Below are 12,063 nucleotides of genomic sequence, written 5' to 3' on the forward strand. Positions count from 1 at the left end.
ACTCATTTTCACATGCCAAACACTTGACGTGGCTCAACATGACGACGCTCAAACCTGTTTCTTGACTAATTCTGCTGAAATGTATCAAACCACTTTGCAGCTGTCATACACTGTCTGTGGAGTACTGAACCTGATTGTTAAGTATTGGAGGGGGAAGAGAAGGAAACATGTAGAAGATGACAGATCCCAGTAAAAATAACTCCTTCTGCTCTTATATAGCGGCTCACTTCAGATTTCACAGCCTTCATGCCAACACGCAGACAGCATACGAAATGCCAGCACGCCATAAATGATGAACACATATCATCTATGTGACAGCATTTGATGTTTCCAAAGATTTGAATCCCTTCATCTTTAGGCCCACTTAAAACAATGAGATATGCAGATGTAAGTGGAACGAATGGAAACACAGTGAAAGCAGGTTTACTCTAAATAAGTCTATTTTGATTGTGTTAACTAACTAACCTGTTTTAGTGATGAGTTGCTCTGTATAATCCTTCCTTTGACACATTTTAGCTGGTTAGTTCACATCGCATTATCAGAGTCATTATGAAGTGACCTGTTTTCCCTGCTGAACTGCGCCTTCCGTGCTTCTCTTCCCACATGTGTTTGGTCTGGATTTAAATGTGGGTTTTCTTGATTTCTTGCCCTGCAGCCTGTTTGGTTATTCCCTGTCTGCTTCCTGTTTCGCCTCCATGCTTTCGGGTCTTTTAGTGCCTCTGCAACGTCTTCAGAAGCATAGCCTTCTTCATCTATTAAAACCGCTGTTTTGATTCCTGTTCTATCTCAGCTGTCAAGCTTCTCAGGATTAGACTTTTTTTTTTTATGCTTTTGCAGCCCGATACCATCATATTTGCACTTCCTTGGTTGACACCCCAGCCACTCCTTTATGTGTTTGTGCTGCATAGCTGAGTCAACATGGCCAGCAGACCATTTCTAACGCAGCTGGTGAATTCCATGTTCCTCCTTCTTGACCAGCTACAGTTTAAATAAACAACACGAAATCTTAAAACACTAAACAAAAACCAGGAAGCTATGTGGTAAATTCAACCTTGGCCACACATGATGGACATGCACAAAATAAGCTTTCCTCCAGATGAAGATAATAGCTCCAACGCTGGTTTTTACTGGCTTCCTAATGTCTTAGAAATGGGTTTGCAACCCTTTCCCAGACGAGAAGATGTCAATGACTTTGTTTTCTTCCTATTTCTATTTTTTGATGATTTGTTGCTTTTTGAGATCTATCATCCACCGGGGAGTTTTTTTTATGTTTTCTACTCAGGGTGTGGATGAGAGTGAATTGGTGAATGACTGACTGTAGTGAAAAGCACTTTGTCCGACTTGATAAAGCGCTATACAAGTACAAACTACCATTTTACTCAGGTTATCTTCATCCAATATAAATTGATCTAATTCTTTAAAAAGTGTGACAGGAAATCTGTACGGACCTTTTCACACCACTGTAAGGCTATGACTTTTACTACAAACATGTAGCACTTCAGACATGAAACATTTAACACCCTACTGGCTGAATGCGGTACTGCTAGCTAATCTATATACAAAGCATCGGTAGTCCATAAGTAATTTCCCTCTGGGATGATTAAAGTATGTCTGATTCTGATTCTGATTCTGATTCCATAAATGTTTTTATCCAACAGGACAAAACACTGTAGCTCTGATTAGTTACAATGGCTCTGCACCTCCTCATTCTAGTTGGCCACTGATCTGTCTGTATCTAGCTTTAACTCTTGGGAACAAGCACCTCATGTATTTATTTCTTTTGATGAGTTTTTACCATGGGAAGCCAAAAAGGGAAGACCAAATAAATCATGTGTTTTTGAATATGCTTCTAGACGGAGCACAGCTTTATCTATATTTCAGTTTTAGATAGTGTAGATATTAATACTGGCCTGCTCCTGCTTATGTCTGAAGGCCCGGTTTAAGATTTGGCAGTAAAGGAGAAACAATGATCAGAGGCGAACATTTAAAATATGCATATCTAACTCATTTGGAATTCCAAAAGGAGACACAAAACTTACATTACCATTTTGCTGTATTCAGTATATTACCTCCTGCCCCATGGCGATGCAAGTCATTCTGTCTGTCTTACATTACTCTGAAGACATCTTTTAAAAGGCTGCCTGCCCCTCCTGCTTTGTTTTGAGGGGGACCCCAGACATGAAGGATCTGCTTCTAAAACAAAGAGGCTGTTCTTCTTGGTAAAGCTTAATTTATTACCGTCAGATTAGGGGTCAAGCCAAATGACCTCACAGCCATGTACCCACTCCCAACACATCCTGCAAGCTGCATGTTTACTTTGCCCTGAAGGGGAGACAAAGTCTTGAGGCCTGAGGATTTCTTTTTATTATTCTCCATACAACTGCCTGATTAAATAAAACAACTAAGATATTTTCCTCAACAATAGCCAAAAAAAAAAAAAAAGGTCTAATGTGTGAATAAATGACCGCACTGAATTTGTCTGGCAGCCATGGATGAGTAAATCGTCATAGCAACCTGATGCTCATGCAAAGAAACCGATGCCCAAGGAGCCCCTAGTGTGTCTATCTACGTGTGATTGGGAATGTGTGCTGTGCCTTACCAAACCATCCACTCTTGTGTGGTGTTGCGTATTTATTATCAGGCCCTCAGAGCCACATAATTTGTAGAACTACCTTTTGCTGCGTTTAGCAGGTTTTCTGGTGTGTGTTTGACTAAGGACTAAATATTTTCATCCACTCCTCTTTGTAAAATGGGTCATCCTCACTCACGTTACATGAAGAGCTTCTCCGTAAACATCAGTTTTCAACTATTTCGGCCGCAGATTCTCCTTTGGAGTTAGGTCTGCACTTTGGCTCACTCGAACATATCTAGAGGCTTGGATCTTAACCCGGTTTGGATCCTTTACAGCACAGGTGTCAAACTCAAGGCCCGCGGGCCAAATCCGGCCGGTCAAGGTAAGTTATCAGGCCCTCAAGAGCCAAAAAAAAAAAGCATATCATGTCATAAAGTAGAGGCATATATCTTTTTAAAGTGTATAAAGTGGCTAAAACTGTGCCTCCTGTAAGTGTAACTCACCCCAATATCACCTTTTTTTGCAGATAAACTGTATATACTGAGCCTAAGGTTGCTACTTTTATGTTACTGTGCATTTTTTATACTTCTATCTGAACTGGAATGAAATTATGAAATGAAAAGTATCGTCCATACACGTGCAACCGACCCTTTTCATGACTTTGTGACGCCAAAGTGGCCCTATATAGAAATGAGTTTGACACCCCTGCTTTACAGCATCCATGTGCTTTGGTCATATTTTAATGCTGGAGGTTTGACCTCTAACTTCTCATGTGTCTTCTAACAGGTATTCTGTCAGGACTGCCCCGTTTTTACATCAACAGCTAAAGAAAGCCGTTCCCACAGCATTATGCTGCCACCTTGGTATGATGTTCTGTGTTAGCTTTCTTCCATAATAACGGTAAGCTCAGGTCAGAATGTGTATTTTGGATTCATGTGACCAAATCACCTTCTTCCCCAGGTTTGCTTCTTAAGGCTTTCCTTCAGATATGGATTTCTTCTTGCCGTTGTGCCACAAATAGCAGGTTCTAATAGCTGTGCCTCAGTTGACGGCTTCAAAAAAATGAGCTGAGAATCTCTGCAGGTCCTCCAGAGTTACCACCAACCCTTTTATAACTTTCTCCCTCGCCGGTCTGCTGTGTTTCCTGGCATTCCTTATGCTGTCCACAGATGTTCTCTAACAAACCTCTGAGGGCTTTATAGGACAGCTAATGTTACACTGAGGTCATATTACCAACAGTTAATAATTTTGCATCTTCCAAAAAGCAATTGTTTTAATTAGATTGTATTCTTTCACGTGAAGAGTAAATTAAATACAATAAAGTTTGGCGTTTAGAGTAGCAAAGTGGGACAAATTTAAAGAGCCATTAATACCTTTGCAAAGCATTGTACATCAGGGAAGCTATCTGAACGGGTTTATGCTCCACGCTACAGAATGTGTTAGGGATATCTCTGTAGCAGAGGGATTTTTCAACAAAGCTGGGAAGAAGATACCTTGGTGAGTGAGTAAAAACCCTCAGACAGAGCCGTAATGAACATCGCCTGTCTGCAGATAAGAAAGAGGCTGGAGCTTTGAAAAACAAACACACATTCTGCCTAACATTGAGAAACTGCTCGCAGATGTGCGCTCTCGCAGACTCTTTACCGGCAGAAGCACTGACACAGATAAGACGCGTGTAGCCACACTGAGGAAAACTGTCGGGTCACGATGTTCTGGGCGGAGCGGCAGCATCGGCACGGCTCCTTTGGGAGCCAGCGTCTAACTTTTTTACGAAATCCCGCCACCCCCACCACCAATCAGCACCACCAATCAGCACCACCATTATGCTGTCTCCATCTCTGGGCGATCCCCACGCCCAGATCGCCCCCATCCAGAGCGTCACAGTGCAGACCAGCCAGCATCTCTCATTGCTTGCTGTTGCCATGGCAACTCCGTTTTCCAGAAGCCTCCAGTCTGGGTCTCCATACAATAAGCGGTCTCTCATGGAGACAGCGATTTGAGTGAGAAGCACTCAGACATGATGTCCACCTGTGGACGCATGATGCTTTGGCATGTCTTTTTTTTGCCAATATTTTTGGGTTAAAGTTAGATTGTTAGTATTTTTATCTCATCTGAGAGGAACAAGTGTTTTTTTTTCTGTGGTGACAAGCTTGTCGTGACTATGTGGCTGACAGGCACTTTACTTACATTTAAACGCAACATGCCTCTGACAAATGAATAGGGTGCATTTGAAGGCTGATTAACCCCACGCACAGAGCAGGAAGTAGCAGGTTCCCGCTCCCCTCGCCCTGCCATGAACACAGCTCTGTGTATCCCCAACCTTAATTATTCATGTCCCACTTACTCCCGACAAATTATATTCAGAGCTCACTCAAATCCTGTACTCTTTGTCTAAGATCATTTCAGTGGAACAGTGGAAAATTAGAATGTTGTTGCGTCGATTGAATTTTGGATCTCAACCAGTGGCATTGTTTTGTGTGCTTTATTCAGAAAAAAACATGAAATCATTGTGAATTGATTTCTGTTTGAGTAAAATTTGTGAAATTCTGCCGTATGGAGCGAAAAAATACTGAAGCTTTAGGGTGATTTTTAAAACACATTGTCCAGTGTCAATCAAGTTCATAGTTGACCGTTTTTGTTAGTATTCGTTCGGGGGCCATACTGAATAAATAGGTGTCAGCTCTTTCATGTGTATCTTCATTAAAATCTTGTTGGTGGTCAAAAAACCTGCTTTCAACAACAATTCGCTTGACATTTAGATAGGTTTTCATGATAAAATACAAAGACAAATTCATTATTTCATTGTCCAATTATACTGATGTCTTAAGAAATTTATTGTTTAAGAAATGGGGACAGTTTTCTCTCTTCATTTATTTATTTATTTTTGCTAAATGTGTTGATGTACTTAAGAGCCCTTTTGTCATGGTTCCAAAAATGAAGAAATTAAGTAGGTACATTTTGTCAACAACTAAGTCCTGTCACATGAAATGTGTAGAATGGGCAGTGTGCTACTGCATCAAGAACAAGTAAACTAATTTTTTCTGCCATGTTGCTCTCAAATTCTTTCCCCCATACCTAACAATTGCCTGACCATCTTGGGTTGAAGGTTTAATACTGTACTCACACTATGGCTGCCCCAGGCTGTTAGTTTATTATCAACTGGAATAACTGGAAGACACAGCCAATTTATCACTGATGACAATGACTTCAAGCATTACCGTGCAGAGGCGAGTTCATCTTCATCCGCGCAGATGGAGCGTCTGCATAATGTCTCAAAGATGAAGTAAGGTTATGGGGTTATTGCCATCTCATGTGTAAAATGTATGTCAATTTCTTAGTAGTAGCACCTAGATGTAGCATGGGGTTGCAAAGTGGTGACAATAATGCCAATGAATGGGTGTCAAAGTATCAGAGGTTTATAAGGCTATGCTGAACCATTACCTTTTTAAAGCCATTGATCAAATACCACACATATGCAAGGCAGATCCAATATAATGTAAAAGGTGTGTTTACTACACAATTTTTTTTCACTAGCTGCAGAAAATATTCTATACATTATTTATTCCACTCTGTAAAGAAAAAGAAACAGCATTGCATCAGCAAAGCTGGAATGTGAAAATATGTATTTTATACTTTGCAAGAGTTTTATAATATTACAAAATAGTTTAAAATAAATATTAATACCAACACTGAATTCCAGTTCCTCCATTTCAAAGTTGTTGGAAAGATGTTTGAATGCTTAAATAGAGAATAAGGAAATATACATTTTAAAACAAAGGTCTCAAATCGATACTCATCTCTCAGCTCTTAATGGAGAAATACTGAGGGTTTTTTTTTCAATGCAGTCACATTTACACCAAAAGCCGTTTAGGCCTGTGTTCAATATCAAAAGAGCATTGTTTCATTATATCTGATTAGAGATCTGATTGCATTTACAATGAAGCTATTATGAAGCCGCAAGGCTGGGAAGGAAAAGCAGAAACATTTCAGGGAAACATCAGCAGTTCATGCTTCAAGATAACTGTAAATCATATTCCTCTCGTTTTATGTTTCCCAATGTAAAGCTTTCAGTGACATCCCTGCTTGTCCTGACATTAAGCAAGGGTTGCTATGAAGTTTTTTATTTACAATAACCTTTAGAACATCTATCTTTATTGTACTCAAAATAATTTATTTTAAAATGCTGTAGTACCATCTAATGCCATCTATTTAACAGGTTAACAGCTATTATTCCTGTGGCAGGAAAAAAAACTACCTAACATATTATTTGTTATAGTTATAATAATTATCATTTGTAACATTCATTGCTATTCTGATTTTGATGCATAGACTTCTGCAAATATATAGAATAAGCACCAAAAATAATTTCTGTTTTATGAGGGAGGGAAATGTAAGAGTCTTCTTTAACCAGCTCACCAGCAGAGCAGAGCAACAGGTAGGGGCAGGGCATTGCATACAGTCATTTGCTTTCTCTAGCATCTCTTAAAGGATTAAAACTATTTTTTTTTAGCCGTTTTGGAACCAGAACTTTTTAAAATCTTGGTATCTATACCATTAACCAGTCCACATCTAGTTAAGATATTATACTTCTGTAAACAGTTTATTCCTTAAAAATAGCCATAGTTCATTATTTATGCATGTGCTGCAAGCAATTTTCACTTTGCACAAATCTAGTGATACAAAGTGAATATTTCGCACCGGATGAGTAAACGGAACTGCTCAAAACACACAAGAAGTAGTGCAAGCCATTGTGAGTATATTGGTTTCCACTCAGTCTAAGAAAGGAAAGTTAATGCACCAGTGAAATAGTGAACGAGACAGAGATTCAGAAATACTTTTTTTCACGTCATGCAGGCTTGCCTTACCTTCCTCCTCACTCGAACCCCTATCCCCAGCTGGATAGAGAGGAGGTGTGGTGTTGGCGCCTGGTGGGCCAGTTGTACTTTTGGTAAAAATCCCACTAATGAACTTGAGCATCTTGCGATCGCGAGGCGGAGGGGCCCGCTGGATTGTTCCTCCTTGGCACTCTTTTACCTTCCTCGGGTCCTCACAGTAAGAGTGCAAGTCGCTGTTGTCTAGGGTACAACTTGTTCCTTTCCTTGGGGGCCTGCACACATCGGGGGCAGGGGGGGCAGGTAAAGAGACAGAAACGGCCTTGTACCGCTCCCCCTTCGGGCTCTCTCGGGCCATCACGCCCGAAAACCCCCCGCTGATGGGTGCTCCGGGTCGGATGAGCGTGCCTCTGCCGTCACTGTCCGCCCAGGACGCCCTGTAAGGCCCCAGAGTCGTAGCTGCCACTAGGGGAGACTGGTCCCCGCTGCGATTATCCCTTCGATCCAGAGTTTTGGCTGGATGATACAGGCTCGTGCTGGTCTCTCTCAGCTCCCTGGCGTAAGCAGCGTTACCTCCTGCATGAGACCTCATCACAACCGGAGGAGGAGGCTGGCTGATCTGCGATGGGACGGTGAACGGGAGGCTGCAACGTGAGCGGCTGTTCAGGTCCGCTCCGTTCTCGCCCTTCAGGAACATCATGGGAGGCTCCCTGTAGAGCTCCGTCTTGGGGCGTAAGGCATCCGAACGGGGTCCCTCCCTGCGCACGCTCCCTCAGACGTAGTTCCTCCGTACACCTTGACCATTTGCCTGACAGGTGGTTGTGCAAAAGATGCATCTTTGCTCTTGCCAACGGGTACGGCGTCTCTCTGGGGTGCATGCACGTCTCTCCTCTCAGCCTTCTCCCTGCTTTCGTTCGCGCCGCCGTGCCTTTCGTGCACCTGTTCCACTTCCTCCTCCACCTGTGCCTTTTGTTTTTGCTCCACTTCCGCAGACAAAGGTCCATCTCTGTCAGGGACATCTTTCACAGCCTCCTTCTCGTTCTCCTCTGCCTCCACCTCTACCTCCTCCTCCTTCTTCTTCTTCCTAGGGCTCCCTTCCCCCTCTGGAAGGCCCTCCGTCTGGCTCTCTGCAGCATCCTCTGGCACGGCCTCAACCTTCACCAGAGTGAGGGAGATGAGGTAGGTGGTGCGTTTCTGCGTGCTGCCGGCTTGGCTCATTGGGACGGCAGACCTGAGCGCGGTGGCGCCTGCTCTCTGACCTCACAGCATCTGTACGCCTCAGTCATGGCAAACACTGAGGCGGAGGAAACACGGGAGACGTGAGCCTGAGATCAAACCAATTTCTGGGAGAACTTGACAGGAATGCAACTCTCATGTTAAAACCTGAATGAAAGGGTTGTTTATGGGTTTCATTGCTAATTGTTCTGAATATCTTCAAGGTGCTGACCCAGTGGTTAAACAAGTCTACACTGTTTTCTTAAATGCCTTCATTAATCCTCCTCAGTACACACTGTTACTACCAGTGTCTACCACTGACTCATTCACAATCCTTCCCGTGTAGCTCTGTTTTTTTCTATAGAAATACTCCATGTAGACAAAAAACACCAAATTTAAGTCTGAAAATAAGCAAAGCCTACAGATGACCAAACGTCTTAAATTATATCAGATCAAATAATGCCACTTCAGAACAGTGTGTCTTGGCTTTTCCTGTGATCATACCTTCATCTTTTTTCCTTCTTCTTCTTCTTCCTCAAGAAGATCCGTTCACATCCCCATGAAGCTTTGATCTGATGAAGAATTCATCCAGCCATCAGATTACTGCTCATATCAAATGGCATATTAAAGAAGGCTGATAAAAATAGCTCCAGCAGATGAGCCTGAGATAATGATTAAAAAAAAAACAGGTGAAAAAAGGAGCAGGGGAGAAAAAAATGGAAATGGATCACTTGTCACGAAGCGTCTGGCAACAGGAGCCTCCGTTCGACAATGTCATCCGTAAAATGATAAGCCCGGTGTAAGGGTCAGTGAGAGACGCTCAAAAACATCTGTTGTAATGTCTGCCGGAGAGAAAAGGGGGGGTAAAAAAAAAAAAGGAGATTAAGTAGGCTGATTTAGGGACCCTAAGCAGGGCTTCCTTTTTTTTCGCCTGTATCCCTCCTCTGGAGAGCAGCTCCTCTTGGTCACTGCATCCTCTCCTCCGAGAGCCTCATCCAATTAGCAAGTCAATAAAATGTGTCTGTGAGGCAGAGGAAGCCCACTAGCTCACCACAGCCGGCCCCTCCTCCTTTTCCCCCCCCCCAACCTCAGATTTTTTTTTTTTTTTTTCTTCCTTGCTGCCACTGAGCCTTGCAGCTCTCCGCCACCTCCTCGTCGTTATCCTGCTGCACAACCAGCTCAGCTCAGGATGCAGCTCCGGCAATCAGGCTGGGAGTGATGGGGGCTCGCTGTGAGGCAGCAGCAGCGGCGATGGTGGTCCTTGCCCACGTTCATCTGATTTTCATCCTGCACCGTTACAACAAACAAGCCAGGAAGGAGAGAGAGGGAGAGAGAGAGAAGGAGAGAGAGAGAGAGAGAGGGAGGGAAAAAGAACCTCCTCAGCTCTACTCGTGCCAGCGCATCTGCTCTGTCTCTAGCTCTGTCTCGCCTCCCTCCCTCTCTCTCTCTCTCTCTCCCTCTGACAGCTCCTGCTTTCTCCACTCTGTCTCAATACATGTCCCCTCTGAAAAATAAAGTCATTTTCTCCTGAATAATGGGGCGTCTTTTAGAAACCAAAGGAGGAATGATGTCTATGATATTAAAAGTTAGGGTGTTGAAATAAATAAACATGTTTCAGATAAAGTAGAAAAGACACGTTTTAAGAACATAAATACGACCGGGTTTGTATGAGACCCATATGCATCTGTTATGAGCTGTAAGGTCATGTGTATTTTATGTAAGATGGTGAAGATGTGTCACAATGCAACCTTAAACCTGGGTGCATTTAATTGGGATATGCTATCTCCGGACCCATCCCCCCAATTCTGATTCCTAAAAATGAAATCCTGTGCAACAAATTGTCTTTAAAGGTCACAGAATTAATAGAAACAGTCCACCTGTGTCTAAATTGAGCTCAGCATAAGTCCAGTTGTTCTGTTTCTGGCCTCAGAGGTTTATTAGAGAGCATTAGTAAACAAAAAGAGGACCAAAAAACACTGCAGACGGGTCGGAGAGGAAGATGTGGAAAACTTTAGAGCAGGTTTAGGTTCTTAACCAACACCCCAAGCTCTGTTCAATCCCTCGTCTGAAAATGGAGCAAGTTTGGCACAGCTTCAAACCCACCGAGACATGATCGTCCACTTAAACTGTCAGGCTGGGCGCTGCCAAGAGGATACATTAGTCTCTCTAAAGATCTGGCTTTTCATTTTTTTCTTTTTGGAAGAATAGCAAAAATTAAAATCCTGGTTCAGTTTGCCTAAGTGTGCACACCCTTAAACTAATACTTAATTGATTTATGTCAGTTTTTTATGTTCTTTAGGAGCATGCCACATATTGTTTTGCAAAAAAGTGGCCACTATCTTGTAAAGAAAGCTGTCATATTGTGAGGATGTACCTGTTCAGGACACAGCACTGAGGGCTGGTTAGGCAATCCCAAAATCATAAAAAACATTTTTTTATGATTTGGATGTGTACTTTGACACATGATACTGAAAACCAAAATCCCTCTCTTCATTTTTAGCTATTTAGCAAACAGAAGTTTTTTTTTTTTTTTTGGAACAGCTCATAACTTCATCCACTTTGAAAATCCTCAGCTCCTTCCCCAGAAAAGTTGCCCCGTAGCATGATGCTGCCACCACCATGTTTCCCAGGTGTTGTATGGGGATGTTGTGTTTTTTGTGCCAAGCACATCATTTGGAATTTTGGCCTAAAATGTTAAGTTTGGTTGCATCACACCTAAAAACATTCTTCCACAAGGCTTTTAGCCAGACTTTAATGTTTTTTTTTTTTGGAAGAAAGTTATCTTCACTTGCACTCAGACTAGACACAGAGAAAACATGGCAATATAAATATCAAAGGGTCGGAGATACACAAAAATAGATTTTTTTTTATTTTTTAAAAAGCTATTATTAATTCATTTTAACCTGGCATGGGGGTATCTTTGGGCTATTCATAGAGGAAATACACATTCAGCAGTAGAACCCATATAAAGCTGTTCAAACATCCAAGTTCAGTTGTTTCAGCTTGAAAATCAACACTGGAGTCAGGATCTTATTCAAAGTTACACATTCCTTATTTAAATGAGAAACAGCACCTTAAACAGGCTTTTGGGAGGCTACACATTCTATGTCTGCTTCGGCACCTGAGGACAACAGAACCATGATGCTAACATCAACTGACCTTTAACCTAATAAAATGTAAGCTGGTTTCTATAGATATAATCAAGAAAACTCTTACGAGTAAATATAAAAGTTATTTAAACATTAATTTATCTCGGTACATGGTCCGCTTGAGGGGGATACTAAATCCAACTACAACATCCTTCCAGGCCTGTTTCTAATAAACTAAATGTAAATGTTTCAATACACAAAGCATAGAACATGTACATGTTTTATGCAATACATCAACCCCAGTAACTTGAATCATGAGTACCAGTAAGGATCTCATCTAAATCATCACATTTAA

The 12,063-nt window shown here is 42.0% G+C and overlaps 1 protein-coding gene across 1 annotated transcript in view; it reads right to left on the reverse strand.

The window, feature by feature from the left end:
- Positions 1-9,956, reverse strand: part of LOC105939074 (arf-GAP with GTPase, ANK repeat and PH domain-containing protein 1) — a 29,505-nt gene extending 19,549 nt beyond the window's left edge. Inside the window, 3 exon segments of the mRNA XM_012881082.3 lie at positions 7,438-8,172; positions 8,175-8,698; positions 9,124-9,956. Coding sequence (XP_012736536.2) covers positions 7,438-8,172; positions 8,175-8,622 — 1,183 coding nt within the window. The 5' untranslated portion in view covers positions 8,623-8,698; positions 9,124-9,956.
- Between the last annotated feature and the right edge of the window lie 2,107 nt (positions 9,957-12,063).

This window comes from Fundulus heteroclitus, chromosome 20 (genome assembly GCF_011125445.2).
Source record: "Fundulus heteroclitus isolate FHET01 chromosome 20, MU-UCD_Fhet_4.1, whole genome shotgun sequence".
NCBI lineage: Eukaryota > Metazoa > Chordata > Actinopteri > Cyprinodontiformes > Fundulidae > Fundulus > Fundulus heteroclitus.